Here is a 22,263-nt window from a genome sequence, read left to right as displayed (position 1 = left end):
AAAAACTCAGAAAATCTAAAAGAAATAAGGAAAATACCTATGTTTCCACATCTGAAAATTAAAATATAGTAATACTTTAGCCAGGCATGATGGCTGTAATCCCAGCATTTGGGAGGCTGAACTAGGAATGATTTAGGTCCAAGGCTGAAATAGGAATGGTTTAGGTCCAAGGGCAATCTCAGCAACTTAATGAATGGTTTAGGTCCAAGGGCAATCTCAGCAACTTAATGAATGGTTTAGGTCCAAGGGCAATCTCAGCAACTTAATGAGAGGCTGTTAAAAAAAGATTGGGGGTATAGTTTGCAGGTAAAATGTTTATAGATTCAATCCTCAATACCAACTCAATAAATGAAATACATAAAATATGCTAATATTTTGTTATATTTCTGCATCAAATATAAAAACAGAGTGGCAACAAATTTTAAAATTAAACAGAGTACTTGAATACTACAGATACAGTTGACATTTCCTTTGTATTATTTTGTGCTCTACTTTTTTCTTGCTTCACATAAACAGTCTCTACCTGAAATCTGGCAGCTATCTATATCTCTATGAATCAATTATTTATGTAACATTTAGTTTTAAAATTTACAATACTGTTTCCATTTTCATTCAAAATAAAAATTAGAAAAGTTGAATACTTATGTGTTCAGTGACCTAAAATTAACAAGTTCACTTTATTTTATAATGCTGATTAAAGATGACAGAAAGATAATTGAAAAGAAGAGATTGTATGGAAAAATATTACAGAGAAGGCTATAGATAAAGACTCAAAATTTTGTGATTTGAGACAGAATATATTACGGAACATTGAGAGATTGGAACAAAATTTCAGAAATAACAAGAACTTCCACTCTGGCTCACTTAAAATTTAATTAGTTCTAGGGACACTGATAAAAAGTAGGTGTTTGGGTAAAATATTGTTTAGGAACGTGCAGATTTTTTTGTCTGCTTATGAATAGGAAATTGTTTGTATACGTCTGAGAAAGTATTTTAGAGTCAGGAGCTGTCCAGTGTGGGTATAACTATCATGCCGAGCAACACCACTGGAAAAAACAGTTTCAGAAGACATACAGGGCCTCATCCTTTTGAATTCTTTCAGTTTCAGTAACAACAACGTAAACAATTTCAGAAAGGAAAAGAGAAGAAAGAAGAAATTCTGAGTAGGTGGTGTCATGGAAGGCTAGTGGCAAAAATGAGTCTAGGAGAGGAAGTGGTCAGTTGTGTTAAGTTACATGAGGACTGAAAATTAACTCTCCAGTAACTAAGGTGAAAAGCATTGGTGATCAAGAGAGCAATTTCAGAAAAATGGAGGTGGTGAAAAATCTGATATGATTTTTCAGAATGACTTGATGGAGAGAAGATGAAGACACAAAGTAAGGAAAATTCTTTCATAAGGATTCTTCCTGCAAAAATGAATTTATTAACTTAGAAGTTTTTATAAAACTCTTAAGAATATTTTATTTTTTGTGAAAGGAATCTTATTTTATTAAAATGGGTAAGAATAACATTTTCAGTGGGAGTTCTTAACAAATGAAATTGTTATTTAATGAAACCTATAGTACAGAAATACAAAGCTACTGCCTCTATAATGATCGCAACAATTGTATAACACTGCCATTGATTTTTAGCAAACAACCTTGATTTTGTAAGGAGGTAGGAGGAGTAATAGAATAATAGTGCACATTGCCTCAACACAAGAGTTTGGTGGAAAATGTAAAGAACCACCTCTTTAGCAAAGGAAACAGCTGTGTCTTATTTATGGTTATGTGATTTTTCATAAGCCTTTGTTACTTCACTACTATTGAATTTTTCCTCTTGATATCATGGCTAAGAAGTGCTTTCTTAGGAATTTGTGTCAAAAATGAAAGAGCTAAAGTACCTGCTTATGTGGCAAGTTTGAGTAGGTATTTCTATAGGTAGTGAATAACAATTTTCCCAGGCAGTACAATGGGTGTTGTAAGGAGGCAAGATTTATCCATGTATTAAAATACAGGCTATCAATCATAGGTAATGGAAAACATCAAATGGGGTTTAAAGTAGAAAACAAATGTAGTTACAGTGATTTCCATTTAATATGATTGTTGTTATTGAGCTGTAGACCTCTCCAGTTTGATTTACATGTGTACCTTGCAATATTAAATCTGATTTGGCAAATCCATCTTAACCATAGTTCATTATATAGTCACTGGAATTTAATTTTGTGAACAATAAAAGTTTTTGGTGGGACAAATCTTGAGGTTTTTAAAATAAATCTTTCAGTTAGCAACTCTCCCTGAGGTAGAAACATGTTAGGAAGGATTCATAATGATTATTTTCCCCTAAGAAATTTTTTCTTTAAAAGTTTGGCTATTTATAATATTTTATCTCGAAATACTACTCACAGTGTTATTTTTCTTTTTGTTGTTTTGTTTCACAGATTTTTAATTCCCAGAGGCAATTTAACATTCATACACTTGAAATACACAATTTAACATACACTCAAATACCCTAGGAAGTGAAGAAATAGCAGTGGGTTAAAATCATCATTGAGGCCGGGCATGGTGATGCACATGTGTAATACCAGTACTGAGAGACTAAGACCAGAGGATCACGGGTTCATAGCCAGCCTCAGCAACTTAGCAAGGCCCTCTCCAATTTAGTGAGGCCCTGTTTCAAACCAAAATAAATAAATAAAATAAAGTAGGGCTAGAGAGTATAGTTTAGATGTAGACTGGATTTAATCTCCAATAACACACACACACACACACACACACACACACACACACACACATTTTGTTTATTCCACTCACTATTCCACAAATAGAGACTGTATCAAAATGAGACACAAGAGAGGCTTAGGGCTACATCTTGTTGGGTTGGGAGGACTAAATATCATGGTTATATTGCAAATGCATTCATTTTGCTCATACGACATATTTCCTTGGGGAGGTGTTGGGAGAGAAGAAATGATGGCTAAGGCTCATCCTTGACCTTCTTACTGTTAGCAAAGAGCCTATTTCTGGATGGTCATGCCTTAAGTCCAGTTCTCTATCTTCTCATCAGTGGTTCTACTCTTGACTTTAATGCATTAATGATTTCTGTCCATCCTCAAATCAATCCTCACGTTCTCCATGGTTGAAATACTAACAAACTAGTCATGGCACATGAGAATTCATTTCTTTAAGTCTTTGTATATACAGTCCCTTTTCTCTTTAATGCATGCTAATTATGATTTTCTAATCAGACCATCCTTCAAGGCTGCCCATATTTCAATCCCAGGAGTCTAGTCTTAGATTCACTGTTAAAATGATGATTGTATAGACATTAAATGCCATATTTCCATGTGCTACTAAAATCCTCATAAAGATGGCCCTCAGCAAATGGTTGATTATCAATCACACAACAAACAAACAGAATGGAATGAATAAATGAATGAGCAAATAGCCCAACCCATTAAGAGAGAAGGATAAGGCAGAAAACAATCCAACTCTTGTGGAATGCTTTTGCTAGGCAAATTCTTACTCAGTTGGCATTGATTATTTTTTAATGTCTTTTACATCTGTTAAAAATTATATATTCTAAATAGTCCTATGAAAAATAATGCAAAATATGACATCAAATAAATAAAAACTGAACAAGTGCTGAATAGGAAGATATTAGACTAAAAAAGGTCCAAAGTTCACAACAGTGACTTGAAGGCTACAGCAATTTAACCTTAACCCAGGGATTCTAAATTCTGGCTATACAAAGTTACCTGAGTATTTGAAGCATATTTAGGGCTAAGCTTTAATGTAACTGGGGAGAGGTGGAGCTGGGTAATTGACATTTTTAACAATCTCCCAAGTGATTCTAATATGCAGCTAGGGCGAGAACAACTGCTGGGCCACAGGAATTTAGGAAATATTTCTTAGGAGAAAAACTGCATAATACATGAGATGTCTTAAAAAGATTAATCAGCACGAATAGCTCTGAGGAGAGGCTAGGACAGAATTGAGTGATTAAAACATCTAGGAACATCACAGATGAAAATAACTGCTTTAAGTCCTAATTATTATATTTTTTTAGAAAACCAAGCAAGAGGCTGTAGAGAGATATCAAAGAAAGGTCTTCACAGCTAATAAGGAAGTTGTTCAGACAAACGTAGACACATTAAAAGGATTAGTACTGGCAAAGCAGCATTTTACAGGCTACACAAAAAGTTACTCAGGTTGCAAGCAGTGGTGAAACTGTCAATTGCCATTTGTTGAGTTACCCAAGTAGGGTTTCTAGAGGAGACAAGCTATGGACAGAGTTTAAATCAAGTTGTTTGTAGAGAGGACAGGCATAAGATACTTTTTTCACATTAAAAGGTTTATACTGTATGTATAAGGGCTTAGGGATGGTGCCTTTCCAGATAAACTGCAGTTAATTCCCCTAAACAACAACAAATTAAGTAACGGATACCTGTAAACTGTAATGCTGCTATTTCCAAATATTTTAGGTATAAAAAATGGTGGTACTAAAATGAGAATATACTGAATACAATATATAAAATTCTAAAAGTCACTTCAAAAAATATCTCTGAAAGTAAAAATTCTAAAAAGATTTTTCTTTGAGAAGGGCAAAGTAACATTTCATTAGTAAAGTGAAAATATGGCATACTAGCTTGAAAAAATACTTTGTTCCCTTCCAATATCACAAAAATGTGTGCATATGTTGTATTTTTATGGAAGAAGAAAGGATATACATCAGTGAAGAACCTCTCCTGGAGGCACTGTATTATCTTTTTATTATAAGAGAAACACAAGAAACTATAAAGTTACACTGAACAAATGACCAAGCACCAAGATGTACAAATATTCCTTGCCTTGACTCAAAGAAGAGACTTAGAAAAGAAGAAAGCAGGAAACCAGGAAGTGAATACATCTTAGATTTTCATAAAAATTTTATGTGAAGAATACAAAAGCAGCCATTTTAATATCACAAAGAAAGATCAAGCCATAATGATAATATACATCTTTTTCCCAGTGAATTATTTTAGTTATATATATTTAATACTTTCTATTTAGAACAGAAAAAGTGAACAAAGGTGTTTTTTATATTTTAAATATATCATTGATGAAGGCAGTTTATGTGGTAGAATAGGATATGGGGAAGGATCCCAGAAAGCTGTGAAGAACCAAGCTCAGTGGTGCATACCCATAATCTCAGTACTTGGAAGGCTGAGACAGGAAGGTCCCAGGTTTGAGGCCCCCTCAGCAACTTACTGAGACCTTGTCTCAAAAATAAAAAGGAATGGGGTATAGTTCAGTGGTAGAGGGCCCAAATGGATACAATTCCCATATTACATATACACACATAATACATAATAAATAACTGGGTACACAGTCTTGGGAGGAGGAAATGTGCCTTTTTGTCTAATCTGTAAGTGAAGGTAACAGTGCTATATCAGAGGTGAATATGTAAATGATATGTATATACCATAAGCATAGGTAATCTCACAAAAAATAGCACCATCTAAATTTTAGCTACTGAAGACATAAATCTAATAAATGATTACTGACTTGAAAGGATAACACTATAATAACTATATCTTATAGTTCATCCATTTTAGTAAACACATTTTGGCAATTTGCTTATCCTAAGGATATTATTCTACTTTTTTGGCAAAGGCTCAGTATTAATGCATGTATTGGTGAGTGTATACCTGTGCTAGCTCAGGACAACCCCTCATTAGGCCCATAGCAAACAGCCTTGTCTCTCAACAGACACTCAAAATGCGGAGTAGTTTATCACAATTATTTGGTAATCTCTTTCAGTGTAACTCACACAGCAAAAGTGACAATATTCCTGTCACTCCTCAGAAATGTCCCAGCTCTGCGGGTTTCCACATTCAGGAGAATGAAGAAAGCCATTACGAGGTATGCCATATCTCTATAGACACCATGTTAGTACTGAGCAATTTTCATTTTCCTAGTGATTTTAAACAGTCTATTTTCTCTAAGTATTTTCTTTGCTGACCTTTTATAGTCATGTTTTCATGATAGTGGTTTCAAATAACTTCATGTAAACAATTTTAGAACAAAAACCCAATGATAATCTTTTTTCTCTTGAGTAAAATTCACTTATATCAAATATAAAGTTTGTGATATAGAATAAAAAGCTTTGATTTTTACCTATTCTTGAATAAAGTAATGAGTTTGATTTTTATTTAATTATGTTGATTGTTCATTTTAATGAACTGAGCTAAAGAATATACACATCTGTTTGTGAGAGTGATTTTCCCCATCCTCTGTATTCATAAAAGACAATACAATATTTTTTTTTTTAGGGAGTTTATTTACTCTTTTGTTGCCTGTGCCATTGAAATCATATCCAAGAAATCACTTCCAATTTCAATGTTGTGAGGTTTTATGACCCAGATTTTCTTCTAAAAGCTTATAGTATTAAGATTTATATTTAGGTCTTTTATCTATTTTGAGTTAATATTTGTATATGTGTTAGGTAAGGGTCCAATTTTATTCTTTTTCATTTATTATTATTTTTCAACAATATTTAGTTAAAAGACTAGTATTTCCTCCACCAAAAGTTCATGGAAACCTTGTCAAAAATAACTTGACAATGTATGGAAGAATTTATCTCTAGGCTTTTATTTAGCTCCAATGGTTTATATATCTGCCTTTAGAACAGTACTACACTGTTTCAATTATTGTAGCTTTATATGGTTTGAAATCAGAAAACATACATCTTCTAGCTTTGTTCTCCTTTGAGACTGTTTTGGGTATCTAGAGTCCATATTCCATATCAGGATAGATTTTTTCTGAAAAATAAATAAATAAATGTATGATAGTTTCACCTAAAAAAAAAAAAAGAAAAAATATTCTCTGGTAAGAAAGAAAGCAAAAAGAAATATTGAAATGTTATCTTTAAGTCATCAAAAGTTTGGTACCAGACAAATGAAACTGTTATGTGAGATTATCAATGTTAATATTGTATAAATTGTTATAATACTAGATGTCAACCAGTAAGCCAAGCGTGGGAAGGAGGGATGGGGAGGGAATGGGGTGGGGATCGTGGTAGGGGCTAACTGGGCGAGATGTGCATGTATGTCTACAAAAGTATTTTCTTTATACCACTATGATGTATGAATACATTGCACCAATAAAAAATAAATTAAAAAAAAAAAAAAAAAAAAAATATGATCTAGTTAATTAAAATTTTCATTGATGATTCATTTTCTAATCACTTTTTTCACTTGAATCTATTTCCTTCCATATTTAAAATTTAAAAATATTATTACTTTTTGCGGTACTAGATGAAACCCAGGGGCATTCTACTTCCGAGCTACACTTCCAGCCCTATTTTGTATTCTTTTATTTTGAAACAGTCTCGGTAACTTGCAAAGGGCCTCACAAAGTAGCTGAGGCTGTTCAAAAACCAGGATCCTCCAGTCTCAGCTTCCCCCCAGCCTAAAAAATATTTTTTAAAGTGACTTCATCTAAAGTAAAATGTGGAATATTTGGAGTTTTTGTTTTTATTTCTGTTTTGTTAGAAGAGCTATTCCAATAACAATTATTCTGCCACACCATGGATTGATATTGAAATATGTTGTCTCTCATTTTTTTTTAAAGTGTTGTTAAAAACACATAAAATTTACCATCTTAACCATTATTAAGCATAGAGTCCAATGATTTTATATATTCATATTATGCAATAGAACAAGATAACTACTTTTGAAAAAGTTATGTTATCATAGTTAACTCTAATATGAAAACATATGTACTGCTTCTTCAATTTTCTGTAGTCGTAACATAGAGATGATAAATTGTTAGGTAAGATGTGTATTGCATTTGTATTTCATTTTCTCACTGAACCTAAATTTTTCCCCCACCATTTCCATAAAATTGTGGAATCATTTAATTATTATTAGTGGTAAAAGATTTTGTAAAATCTTGGCCCTTGCAATCTAAAGAAATCTACCATTTTAAAAAATCCAATAGAAATGTAGATTAGTGTGAAGTTTTTTTTTTTATTAGTAGAAACTTAATTGATAAAACAAATTATTTTAGATAAACAATGAGTTAAATTCCAAACAGGATAAAGTAGTATTTTGGACACTTTTATCCTCTATTTCTTTACTCGTGCTTTTTTTTTTCTAGAACTTTTGTGTGGGTCTAAATATTCAGACACATCCTTCTAAATTATTTTTTCCTTTGTTTCCTTTTTTCATTTCTTTCTCCAAGGCCTAAATCATAAAACTTGAAATAAGAACTATTGTTTAGCATTTTGAGTTATATCATTAATGTAGATATTCAATACATTCAGAATAGTGTTCCTTTCTCTATATTGTCAATAATAATATAATAATTCTTACTCTGTGGCAGAAAAAAGATTATATTTATAAATCACGGTTCATATAAATTATAAAAGAGCATACTCAGAATATTGCAAAAGTTATTGAAATTTGAGGGATTTCAAATTTCTGAATATTATATAAGTATTTCATATCTATATTTATTGACTGATGAATTGTCCTCAGAAAATTATGTAGGATGGGAAAAGTGTTTATTGAAGATATCCTTAGTTTATATTTTAGAGAAGAGTTTAAATGTAATATAAATAACTTCTATAAACTATATATGTTTTCTCTCCTATCAGTCTTAGAGAGGCATGGCATAGATACTGCCAGGTTTATTTGAGTAAAGTTCTAGGGAATATAAAGTAAAAAAGGTATACAAAGTTATGTTGATTTATATTATTTTATTATTTTTAGTTGTCAAAAAGTATAGTAGACTTGCCATATATTAGCAAATAAAGAATAATAGAAAAAATTGTTTTTAGAGACTGATTAAACCACAAATTCTCATTTAACCATTGTGCTACACTACAGCTCCATTGTAATCTTAATGGTTTTGAAGTAGATCATCTATGAGGTACCATTGTTCTCTGGCAATCCTTGATACTAAATGATCATGCTGATACCAGCAATCTACACTTTTGCATCTTATACTCTGGGCCAATGACTATTGGTTCTAAAATGATTTTGAAGGGATATCTGTATAAGTACTTATTATCTATCTGTACACCAATAACACAGTGCTTATTTTAGCAATTAGTTCCTTAAAGTAATTAATCTAGTGATTATCACTGAAAAAATAATATTAAGTGTAATTATAACCTGCAACATTGATATCTGAAAATATATTTTTACTTACATTGAATAATGTACCAAATCTAACAAATATATGTGTTTTCTAATTTTTCCTCAGAATTTATACTTCTCTCCAATATTTATATTAATTTATCAAAAAGAAATATTTTTATATTTAATATAGAAGTTGAACTGTATAAGACTACATTGTTTTTCATGTCACAATGAGTCAATTCGTGTTGATTAACCTGAATTAAGTTATTAAATTTGTTTGGCATGAGGCGCAACATAAAACCAAGACTGATAGTACTAGAAAGATTTTTATTATCAGTTTACCATTCTTAACTTAGATAAAACAATTGTTAATTACTAATAGATAGATATGTAATCTATTGAGATATTCTTGTCTCAAATATTAAGGACTATGTATATAATAGCAGTTTTATGTAACACTAGGGAAAATATACTTAATTAAACTCTGATATATACTGATTTATAGTTTCTTTAATATGCATCTGTGGGAGAAATTTTTTTATAATTGGTGAAATATAGCTTATTTATTTTGAACAACATTCCCATTTGTTGGTTATGATTATTATTTTAATTTTATAAATAGGGAAGCTGAAGCACAGAGAGGTTACATAAGCTGTTCAAATTCACACAGTAATTAGGGTTGAAGTAGAGCTATAACCACGAGTTCGGAAATGGCAAGAGTAGCTCTGTTGTGATACTTTTGTAGTAAATGCAAACTCCAAATCTCCAAGGCTGTTTGACAATCAGGCACTGCAGAGATTCCATCCTCCTATTAGCAAGCACAACATGAAGCCATGAAGAATGCAGTGTCTTACTGTTCATTAGGGTTCCAGCTATCAATAGCACTGAATTAGAGCCTAAGAGTTCAGATCTTGGACTAGTACAATGATTCCAGCATCAACCTGCATTTAAAGTGATTTATTCTAACAAGAGTCAAATGAAATAGTTAAAATGTGAAGTTATTTATTTAAGTTTAGTTTCAAATTAGGTCTGGAGTTTAAACTGTCATATTTACATTTTCTCTTACTGGAATATTTTCTGTCATTGTATACACAGAGCACCACAGTGATTAAAATAGAAGCAAGGAAATAAAAAAGTGTACATTGCTTTTATACCCTAAAATTTCTATCAAATTTACTTAACCTCTTTCAAAATTTTATTGTCACATTCTCATGTATTACACCCCATTCCTTTTACATATGGAAGAACAAAGGATATAGGCAGGGCTTTCAGTGTCTGCATTCTTCAATCGGTAGGAAAACATCTCTTGGTAGAACTTCTCAAGTCTGCATCTCTCTATTTCTATATGAGTAGCCTTTCCCTGTCACTGTTTTTGGTGTTTGAGTTAAAGAAGTTTTAAAAAATGATCTCGTGTTAGTGTGTGAATTTTTGAGATAAGACTTGCCTTATAGGGACAACATCTTAAAATCAATCTCAGATGTAAGTCTTCCTTTAAGAGTTAGTGAGATTGGTGGACTACTTTAAAAATAAGTGTGAATTTTAGCTGCCAGGCCTTGGAAATGTAGCGGTTATCATGAGTGTGAAATTCATAGGTGCAGATGGTTCATTAAGATATCCCAGGATAGGCCACTGCTGTAAATCTTCACAGCAAAACAGAAAACCATTTTGATAAGGGACATATTTTGACCTTTTATGTAAATGTATAATGCATGTTTTGCTGGATTCATAAATTCATACAAGTTAATATCAGGTTCATGAAATGATTAATTATATCAAATGTTGTGATGGAAATAGTTAAGAGAACACAAACATGTCAAATGGTGAAAAAGGAACAAGTGGGAAGAGCATTAAAATGTATTAAACTATTACTATATGTCTTATATTTTACATTTGTTTCCTTACTCAAGCAATAGTTCCATAATAAATGTAAATTCTCCCCCATTAAAGATGAAATTATGAGCCTTAAGTGTAGGTCACCAACCAAAGGCACATAATGGAAGTTAATTTTTGCAACTGAGTCTAAAACTCTACCCTTTAAATAACAGCAAATGAAAGAGAAAATAATAGGAGTTGGAATAGGAGCAAAATGGTAACATTATTGACTACTTTCACATTAAAAAAGGGACGAATATAAGCCCATACACTCTTTTCTTTAGTTTTAGTTAGAATTGTACTGTCTTATCCTCTTTTCTAAAAAGTATTTATATATAAGCAGGATTTAGTGTGTAAGTATTATACTGTATACTTGTTATTTTCCTGTTTTTGCTCTATTATTAATATGATCATAATATGATACTATAGACCTTTGTTTTCCTGTTCTTGGTGCACTATATAGTTGTATTAGCTTTCGAAAAGTAAATATGTTCAATTCTTATAGTAGGTATTATAGTTAATAAAATTTAAAATAATAAGTAAATAACTTTATAACAATTGCCTGAAGGTTTTTATGTGCTATAATATTTATAAGTAAAGTTATTTGCTATCAGTGTTATTACTAATAACTTAATTAATTCAAACATCAATTTATTTTATAATCTTTCTTTATGACAACAGATTTTTCTAGAAACCCTGAAAATATTCAAATTATGTACCCAAAGAAACCACCCTACACACTAAATGCATATATTCTTATATATATATATATATATATATATATATATGTGTGTGTGTGTGTGTATATATATATGGAAATAACCCTAACATATCAAATTATTTAAATTATCTATATATATAGATAATTTAAATATATATATATACATATAATTGTCCTAAAATGCAATAAGTTTGAGAAAAATTTCGCATCTCAGACACATACTATGAAAGATGACATATATAGCAAGCAGTAGAGAAAGTATCCTGGAGGATAGTTTGGTTCACTCACTAAGGACATATTCCTTTTTTTAACCATTTAGCATGTAGGATTCAAATTCATGTCTCAGCAATATAATAAGTAGTGCACATAAGGAATTAGAGAGTTGTTAAGTACTCACATGTCCAACTGGAAAGAATGAAAGATGTGTATACTTTATCATGTAAGATCAACCTTGCAAATAATTCCCAGTACATCATGAGACAACTGATGACTACCATTCCAAATAATATTTAGTAATTTTCACAATGTGTGACTGAATATACCACTTCATGTAAGTATGAGATGTACAATTTACATAATAGGAAAAAATTTTCAATAATTTTATTTGAAATATTTGCTAATTCTTATTAACTACTAGGTATATATATATATACACCTAGCATATATATTATATATAATTAATTAATATATAATAATACATAATATATAATAAATATATAATAAATAATAATAATATATATAATTTTGAAATGATTTACTGAAAGCTCAAAGAACTTGTAATATACTAGTATATAGATACTTCATGCATGCATGTATAATGCTTATATACAGTAAAATTTTATCAAAATTCATGAATATTAGCTTATTTCTTACTATTAACTTATGTTTTGAAGAAGTTCTGTTCCTATATTGAAAAGAAATATTGACAAATGTAAAATAGGCATATTTGATTAACCCTATATATCTCTGCTATCTGATATAGATAGATATAAATTTTAAAGTGGGGCCAAAATATGTCCCTTAAATCAGGTAAACATCAATTGGTGCTAGACAGTTGTTTCTCTGTTCCTTCCCTACATAAGAAGAGGGGAACTGGGCATAGTGGTGCATGCTCATTATCCTAGTACTTGGAAGGCTGAGGCAGGAGGACCACAGGTTCTTGGCCAGCCTCAGCTATTTAATGAGGACCTATGCAACTTAGTGAGATCATGTTTCAAATTAAAGAACAAAAAAATTGACCTGGGGATATAATTCAGAGATAGAATATCCCTGGGTTCAATACCCAGCATTAAATTAATAAATTAATAAATTAATAGATAAAATAAAGGTCGAGGGGAAACAAGCTATCCATCCTCTCATTTTTGTCATTTTCTGTAATCACATTGAATCATCAGTTCCTTCTGTCTTTCCTTCCTCCCTTTCTTCATCTAGCAGGGATACTAGACTAGAAATATTATACCTGCTAAATACATGCTGAAAAGCAGGCATGGTTTGTTGTGTCTCAGATCTTGCAATCTAAGAGAATACACTCATATCAAAAAGTTACAATAAAGTAAAAGCCATGCTAAAATGAGAAAAATTCAAAATGTGAGAACACATAGTAGGACAGTTTAACCTAGTCAAGTGAAAATTACAGCATTAGTGTAACACTTGAAGGAGCCTGCCAGGTGAATGCTTAAGAGTGGTATCCTTTTTGGTGGTAGAAAAATGAGAATTTCTCTTAAATAAACCACACCTGTGAAAGCCAAATGTCATGAAAATGTATCAGAATTTTGAGAAAAGTTTTATTAGTTCTTTATTTCTTCCATTCAGACCTCTTGCTTATGTTCCATTCTAATTACTCATCCTGGTTCAAAATGCAAAGGTATAGTAGCTATCACATCTTAGATTCTTAGAAAATCTAATATGTGCACACATTTTTAGTTATTAAAAACAGTTACTAGCAGGGCATAGTGGTGCATGCCTATAAACCCAGAATTTGGGAAGCTGAGACAGGAGGACCAAAGGTTCCAGTCTAGCCTTAGCAAAGTTGTGAGTCCCTAGACAACTAAATGAGACCCAGTTTTAAATTTTAAAAACAAAAAGTGATGTAGGTATAGCTCCTAAATAGAAATCCCTTGAGTTCAATTCCCAGTATGTCCTCCCAAAAAAGAATAACTGCTATATAATTATTCTTTATGCTTATTCATTATAGTCAACTTTAAAGTTTCTAAACACTTTATTGTAAAGAAAAATTGTATTTTTACTTGTGTATTCCTACAAACAGAATTGCATTTAAGGAAGAATTACTATATAATAATATCATATGTAATATAAATCTAGTATATCGTTTCTATCTTTCTAGGTATTAATATTTGATTTTATATCCAATACTTACCAGTCCTTTGTTACTAAAGGGGCATGTAGAGCTGTGCTGTTTGTCAGAGGCTAAATAAATGTACTTGAATAATAGAAATGGGCTTTCTGAAATGATCCACTGAAAATTTGTGAAGACATTTTCAATTAGATTGCCAGCATTCTACCAATAGGTATAAATACACCTGTTATCAAATATTCGAGCAGTGCAATAATATTTTTTTCAATTACTTAACACTGTGTATAGATTGGCCATCACCTTCCTTTGCTTTTTATTAAACACATTCTGCCAACTCTTTCTTCACTCCAGAACAAGTGGGCTTGGTTATATTAGCAGGAAGAGCCACATTTGACAGATTTGCTGATGGTGTCAGCTGTGGTCGCAGGCTTGATGGACAGGACCAAACCTTGCGGTGGCCTGGTTCCTGCTAATTAGTTGTTTGAAGCCACTCTGTGTGCCACAGGCATAGGCTTATCAGCCAAACACATCTTTACCATCCAGAATGACAGCTGGGATGCAGCCCTTTGTGGAGAGAATGGAGTGTACAAAAAGAAAGGGAAGAGCTTTTCAAACTAGTGACAACCACTGTACCTTTCACTGAAAGATCCTGAAGATAAAACAAGTGAAAGGTGGAATTAAAAAGGGTATGAATCAGTGTCTGGTGAATGAGCACTGAAGCCACACATGAAATGACAATGAATAATACCTGACTCTGAGGACAAGAGATACAACTGTCTCGTGCATATACTTTAAAGTAACAGTGTTGCACACTCTTGTGATTAAAGTAGCAGCTCAAGTATTTGCTTATGAAATTAAGAAGGTGATGGAGTTGTCAGAAGGTTATGCACATGTCCATTCATACTAATGAGAAAACATGTTAGGGAGCCTTCTATTTGAACTCTTGTAGAATGCATGGTCCTTAATAATATTTGGGGGGTGCTAGATGTCCAGGATATTGGGGATCCACTGAGAGGAGTAAAAGTGATGGATACATATATGAGAAAGTTATAGAGATGAAAAAATAGAAATTCTATTTTTTAGAAAGTGGACTTATATTGAGGTAATAATGAGAGAAATTCTTTCCCTTTCATTGCTGATTGAAAACCCTGAGATCACTTTTTAATCACTAGTTGAATGATCTGGAAATCTAATAGAAAAAGTACCAAAGTACCAATTGTGAGATATATATTGACAAATCAAATTAGATAAATATTTTTTCATATAGAAAATTCTTCTTCTTCTTACTATTATTATTATTATTATTATTATTATTATTATTATTTTGGTGGTACTGGGGTTCCTGGAAACCCTTCTACCTCTGGGCTACACTCCCAGATCTATTTTATATTTTTTATTTGGAAACAGGGTCTCTTAAACCAGCGAGGCTGGCGGCTGGCTTTGAACCTGCGCCATCCTCCTGTCTCTGCCTCCCAAGCACGGGGATTACAAGCGTGCACCACCATGCCTGGCCGATAATTCAAATTATAAAATACTCATTCTAATATCAAAATATCTAAGAAAGACATTTTTATATGATACCTAATATGTATATATGATAGGACTTATAATGTTATACCTTATGATGGCAACTACAGAAATCCTAACGGTGAAAAAGATTAGTAGATGTTTGCAATGACATTTAAATGTTTATAAAACATAAATATTATTTTATCCCTTAGTTATATATGATGATTTTTTTTTTGGTGGTACTGGGGGTTCCTGGAAGCCCTTCTACCTCCGGGCTACACTCCCAGACCTCTTTTTACATTTTATATTTGGAAACAGGGTCTCCTAAGCCAGCGCGTGCGGCTGGCTTCGAACCTGCGCGATCCTCCTGTCTCTGCCTCCCAAGCGCGGGGATTACAAGCGTGCGCCACCACGCCCGGCTATATGATGATTTTTTATTCCTTAGTTATATATGATGATTTTTTCAGAAGGTCTAATATATAGTTTGTTGTATCACTCTGCTTTGGGAGGGATGAAGGTGGCATTACATCTGTTCTGTAGTATACAAAAGTCTGGATATAAGCAGAATGTTATATCTATTTTAAACTCTCAATATAATTTACCTATGGTAATGAGATAAAAATAATACAGGTAATATAAGCTACATAATATCTACTTTGACTTGATTTTAGTGTTTACTTAAAAGAGGTTGTAGTTTAAAAATCTTAAAGCTCATTTACCAATAGATGAAGCTACATGGAAACACTAATTATTAAGGAATATTACCTGGACTTACTTTATTTTTCTCTAGATAACTTATTCAGATGGTGAATTTATGTCAGAATATAGGTTTAGGATGTATACATTGAATAGAGATTAAATCTTTAATTATTATATATTAAATGTCTTTTAAAAATATTATATTTTTTAATTTTAGAATTAGAATGAAACCTGAAGTATCATTAATTTTCTATAGAATATTATTCATGAGAGATAAATTCAGGGGCCCAAAATGCCAAAGGATTCCTATTCAGCAGATGAGTGATGGAGTATAAATCTGAATTTTTTAAAACAAATTTTGATCCCGTGGGTTTTATACAGGCATGGAAAGGGTTGAGGGTAGTATCTTAGTGATGACCAGGAGGTCATATAGCTAATTAGTGTCATGCCATCTGAGGATCAGGACCAGATATGGTTTTTGTTTTTAAGTGGAATAGAAGAGAACAGAAAAATAGTAAGTTGCACTGAGTACAATAGGTAAGTTAGAAAGAAAAAGAATGATGAGACAGAGAAAAAATAAGTTAAAAATAGAGTATATGTAGTACATGACATATGGCATACCTAAGTTACTTCACACAACTTATAAGTTACTTCACCTTATAAGTTACTTCACCTAACTTGTATTTTAGGAATATTTGTTTTTTATGTACTTGAAAACCACTGGCAATGGCTATGAGTGAGGCCCTCAGAAGATAGAAAAGAACAGGGTCATGTAAACAAAAGGTAGAAGAGGAAGAAGAGAAAGAAGAACTGATATAATTGGTGAAAACACAGCTTATGTTTTCTTACCTTCACTACTTACTAGGTACCCTTTATAAATGCTTGGATTGTATTCACTGAACCAATAACTCTTTGGAGGGAAAATCTCCTATAACTCCTTATTTACAGTGGAGTAAATGAAGACATAGAAAGGTGGTCAACACAGAATCACTTGGCAAAGGGGATTTTGAATCCTTAAATAAGGGATTGTGAAGAATTCAAACTCAGACAGGCTGTGATCTGACCCACTAATCTTCGGCTTCTGGCAGAGATGGCAGCAGGTCCCGGATTGGCACTGGCCTTTTCATAGGAAGTGCAATACAAGCCTCTTCCAGTTCAGCAGTTACCTCTCCTGTTAGGCTAAACCTCAGTCTTAGTTCAGAATTGGTTGACATGTGTTTTGGGGAACATTTGACTAGACTGAAGAAGATTTAAAAGTTCTACTCTTAACATCTCCTTTTGGTGACTCATAATTGAATTTACATATAAATGCATTTAACACACTTACAGAAAAGTTATTTACATTTGCTAAACCCTCTCACTGTAAATTATGTGACTAGAAAACCATATTCAAAGAACACCTATTCCAAGTAACTCATTTTTTCAGAAGACTGGCCTAAATTGTGAATGATACCATATATCAAAGTAATATGATATTGGGGGTAAAAAGTAAAAAAAAAACCAAAAAACAGTGTCTAATACTTTCTTATTATATTTAGTTTATTAAAATGCTATCTCACATTGTAAGCTTGGAATAAAACTGATTAGAATGCTATCATTAATACTTTATTAAGAATTAATTTTTTGCTGGGTGTGGTGGTGCAGGCTTGTAATCCCAGCGTTTGGGAGGCTTAGACAGGAGGATCAAACAGGTTCAAAGCCAGCCTCAGCTATTTAGTGAAGCTCTCAGCAATTTAGTGAGACCCTTTTTCCAAATAAAGTATAAAATAGGTCTGAGAGTATACCCTAGAGGTAGAAAAGTCCCTGGGTTCCACTCCTAGTATCACACACACACACACACACACACACACACACACACACACACACAATAATAATAATAATAATAATAATAATAATAATAATAATAAAGTTAAGCTGGACATGGTGGTACATGCTTGTAGTCCCAGCATTTGGGAGGCAGAGAATGAAGGATTGAGGTTCCTAGACAGTCTCAGCTACTTATTGAGGTCTTCAGCATCTTAGTGACACCCTGTTTCAAAAAAATAAAGAATAAAAAATAGGGCTGGGGTATAGCTTGGAGGTCGAATGCCCCTGGGTTCTGTCCACAGACCTGCAAAAAGAAAAAATTAGTTTTCAGCTAGATGTGGTAGTGCACACCTGGAACCCCAGATTTTAGGAGGCTCAGACAGAAGAATTGCATATTAAAGGCCAACTTTAGCAATGTATCAAAATTTTCAGCAACCTAGTGAGATGGATTCACAGCAACACAAAACAAAACAAAACAAAAAAAAATAGGGCTGGTAGTGTAGCTTGGCGGTAGAATACCCCTGGATTAAATCCCTGGTACACAATTAATTAACTAGTTAATAATAATTCTCAGCTGCAAAATATGAAAGGCTCCTGATGCCCACAACTCATGAACTCCCAAATAATTCTGCTCAGTGCCTGTTAAAATCTGACAAATAAATAAAGGAATAAAAGGACAAAAGAAGGAATTAATGAAAGTATAGTGCATAGAGAGTTTATAATGGATTCTAAAGTAATGAAGTTCACATATTTAATATTTATTATATATGTGAGTTTAGCCTGCATACAGAAAGTTTTTTTTCCAAAAAAGTGTATTATGAAGAAGATGCTTATACTTTTTCAATTGATTTCATAGTCTAATGCTTCTATTTTATTGGTGCATCATGATTTCTATATTTTTGGCCTACAAGCTAAGCTGCTTTAAAACATACTTTCTGGCTGAATTATCTCAATTTTGGCCTGATGCATATTTAGAATATAACATCTTTCTAAAATAAATGGCTGCTATAAAATTTCGGCAAATCTCATATTGCTGTTTAATTGTGAACAATTTGTAATCAGGCATTTTTTTCTAAAATTTTACAAGTGTTTTATTACTATTTTCAATGAGAATTTTTTTTTTCATTTATTGACTTAGTTATGTAAGAAGTCTTTTAGTAGAGACCACGGAAAATCTCAGTTCACCCTCAGAAAAACAAAGCAAAATTCATTTTGATGAGTCTAATCTCAATTTAGAATATATCTATATAGCAGATTATGATGATTAATATCATAAGACAAGTTTTGATACAATAAGAGAAGTCAAATTTATATTTTAAATATGTGATGAAAATTTACTTACAAATTTTGATAGTATACAATGTAATGCTAGATAGTAATTAAAAATAAAACACTGATATGTGCAATAGCATGAATGATCTTAACAGTGTTCTGTTAAGTGAATTTTAAGACAAACAAAACCTACAGATACAAAAGGCAACATAGAATGTGATTTTATTTCAATAAAATTCTGAAAAAAGACAAGCTATGGAAAAGGAAATATCAGTGGTTGCCAGGAGTTGAGCTTAGAGGACAATATCAACTAGAAAGGGACATAGGAGGAGTTTTAGGGTGATAAAGATGTTCTATAACTTTATTGTAACGATGTTGTGTCAAAGAAAAGTTGCACCTGCAGAATCAAATAGGCAAGAGAGATTATTTCAGTAGGTGAGAGAGAGGAAGAATGTAGAATGTAACCCCACTGAAACATAAAGCAGGAGAGTTTTTAGGCTCTTGGACAAGCTACTGAAAAGTATTGGATGATATTAGGCAGAAGGTTGGACAATGTGATTAGGTATTATGAGTAGGCTAATTGGCTTTTATTAAAATTAGACACTTGCCCTGCCACCCAAACCAGGAGATGGAAGCGTTACCTTTCTGGTTATATGCATTTCAAAAAATGACTTCTTTTGAGAAAGATGATTCTGGGTTCTAAATCAGGCAAAAAAGAAAGATCACTACAACTCGAATAAAGAAAGAAATCATTTACAATTGCAAGTTTTCCAGATCAAATGTCCATAAAAAAGAAAGGCCAGGAGCCTTTGGACCCAAGAGGAAGTCTATCTTAAACTTCAGTGAGAACTTTAATAAAACTGACGATAATGATAACAGTGTCACAGTCATGACTGTATGTGTTTGTCAGAACTCACAGAACACGACTCCTAAAAGGGTGAATTTTACTGAGCGAAAATCTTAATTCAATAAACCTGACATTTAAAGAAATGCAGCTAGGAAAAATGTCATCATTGACGTATAATGAAAGCAACATAATCATGATGGCATAGAGAAATGAGGAAGGAAGACTGTATGTAACCTTGCCAGAAACTAGGCCTTTTCTCTTCTATGTGCCAAACATGTAATATCTTTCATTAGAGACATTACAATTATTAACCTAGTTATTCCCAGATAACAGGACTCAGCTCAGAAACACAAAACGGAGAATATACAGAAAATATGTTTTTTCATATCTTTCTGCTTACTAAATTGTTAATAAAAGCAAGAAAGCATTACCCAGAGGAATGCATTTGATGAAAAACACTAAACAGATGTATATAAATTCTATCCTCATACTTACTATCCCTATCCCTTTTTAAAATTGGAGCAACCATTCTATTTTTTCACCAGTAACTGATATAGTTAGGTAAATAGCAATTCAGAAAGAAAAACCTTTGTTTTATGGAATGTGCCTCTTTCTCAGAATGCAACAGTACTGTGGCTGAAAGGGAAGAAAGTTCTTAATGTGGGCACTGTTATCCTGAATGCTTTTATTCCAGAATTTGAGCATGTCTATTCTCCTTGGCAGTAGCAAATAGAGGGTAAAGTCCTCATGTTCAGCATGGACTCAGTGACATGGGTCTTGAGATGCAAGGAACCAAGATCCCCAGGAAGCAGTATGCTTTATGTATTTTATTAACTGGATTCACAAGTCTCTCTTTCTCTCCTTCTTCAGTCACTTCAGTAAAAATACAAAAGGCTCATTTACCAGCACCCATCGGCATAAACATCAGGCAACCAATCAATCAACACAAGTACTTCCCACTCCTGCATGACCTTGAGAAGTATGACAAATGACTTAAAGGACGAAATAGGCAGAAATTTTGTGATAAACTCTCCAAATTATGTTTCGTTGCATGATGAAGAGAAATAAAATGAAGAGAGCTAGATATAGGTTTAGTTCATATAAACCTGATAAATTCTATAATGGTTTTGTGCAGCCTTGGCCCCAGATCAGAAGTACTCAGCCTGCACAGTAATCAGGACTTTCTCAATAAACCTCAGCCTGTTATGTTTCTTACCACATTTACTTTTAAAATACGATAGTCCATTACAACTATCTTCTGGGCGATGGCCAGCATTCCTAGTAGTTATTGATAACCATACCATAGACTTTATATCTGAACTAGCACAGGCAGAAGGAAGGCAATCAGCTCAGTAAAACTCTTAACCTGGATAGATCTTCCTGAAACTCAAAGACGATGACTCAGTTCTACAATTGAGCTCGTGATTCTCACTGTGGCAAAACTCATCGTGTCATATTTATTTTTAGTTCTTTGGCACAATTATAGAAAATTATTGTAGGAAAAATCACAGCTTCCATAAGGAGGAGCCCTGGCTGCTTTTAAGAGATTCCAAATGCTCAGAAAATTCACAAACATCATGCAGTGCAATTCTTGGTGAAAAGAGGCAGATAAAATTGTTTACTAAAAGAATGAAGCAAAATTGCAACATAGTTTCAGTTCATCCTTTCCAACTTCTCTATCCTGTCTTTCTGAGCCCTGCCTTCTGTTCTTTTTGCCTTGGCTACTATTAAAAATGCCTGTGCTGCTGAGGCCTATGTTTTTCCAGAAACTGCCTCTCTGTACTTTGAGTATCCATTTTCTGGGTGTGAAGCAGAGCTAAGTTAGGTGAATATCTGCTTGATGAAAGTGACAATTTGAGTAGTTGGTTTCTCATTTCCATCTTCCTGAGATGTAAGTGGATAAAATGAATTAGCATAACAGCTAGTAGTATTTATAAGCCCAATTCAAGAAAATCATGCCACAGTGATGTGTTGGGTTAAAAAGCTTTCTCAAAATCTATAAAATATAGGGCCAGAATATCAGAATACTTCCTATATATTAAGGAAAGATTTTAACCCACAATTCATATATAATCATCTTTTAAATCATGAGTAATATTGTGACCATTAGGTCTGCA

The 22,263-nt window shown here is 32.6% G+C and overlaps 1 protein-coding gene across 4 annotated transcripts in view; it reads left to right on the top strand.

Moving 5' to 3' along the window:
* The window catches only part of PCDH9 (protocadherin 9), a gene marked incomplete at both ends in the record, with an annotated part of 919,651 nt that overhangs the window by 318,166 nt on the left and 579,222 nt on the right, over positions 1-22,263 (top strand). For 2 of the 4 annotated variants that reach the window (XM_080689024.1, XM_080689022.1), the window contains one exon: positions 5,781-5,882. The exons of the other annotated variants lie outside the window; for them this stretch is intronic. In XM_080689024.1, the coding sequence (XP_080545150.1) occupies positions 5,781-5,882 (102 nt within the window). The remainder of the gene's footprint in view (positions 1-5,780; positions 5,883-22,263) is intronic. 4 annotated transcript variants of the gene reach the window in all.

Source organism: Muscardinus avellanarius (assembly GCF_963383645.1).
Source record: "Muscardinus avellanarius genome assembly, chromosome: 2".
Lineage (NCBI taxonomy): Eukaryota > Metazoa > Chordata > Mammalia > Rodentia > Gliridae > Muscardinus > Muscardinus avellanarius.
This window is presented reverse-complemented; position numbering and strand designations above follow the sequence as displayed.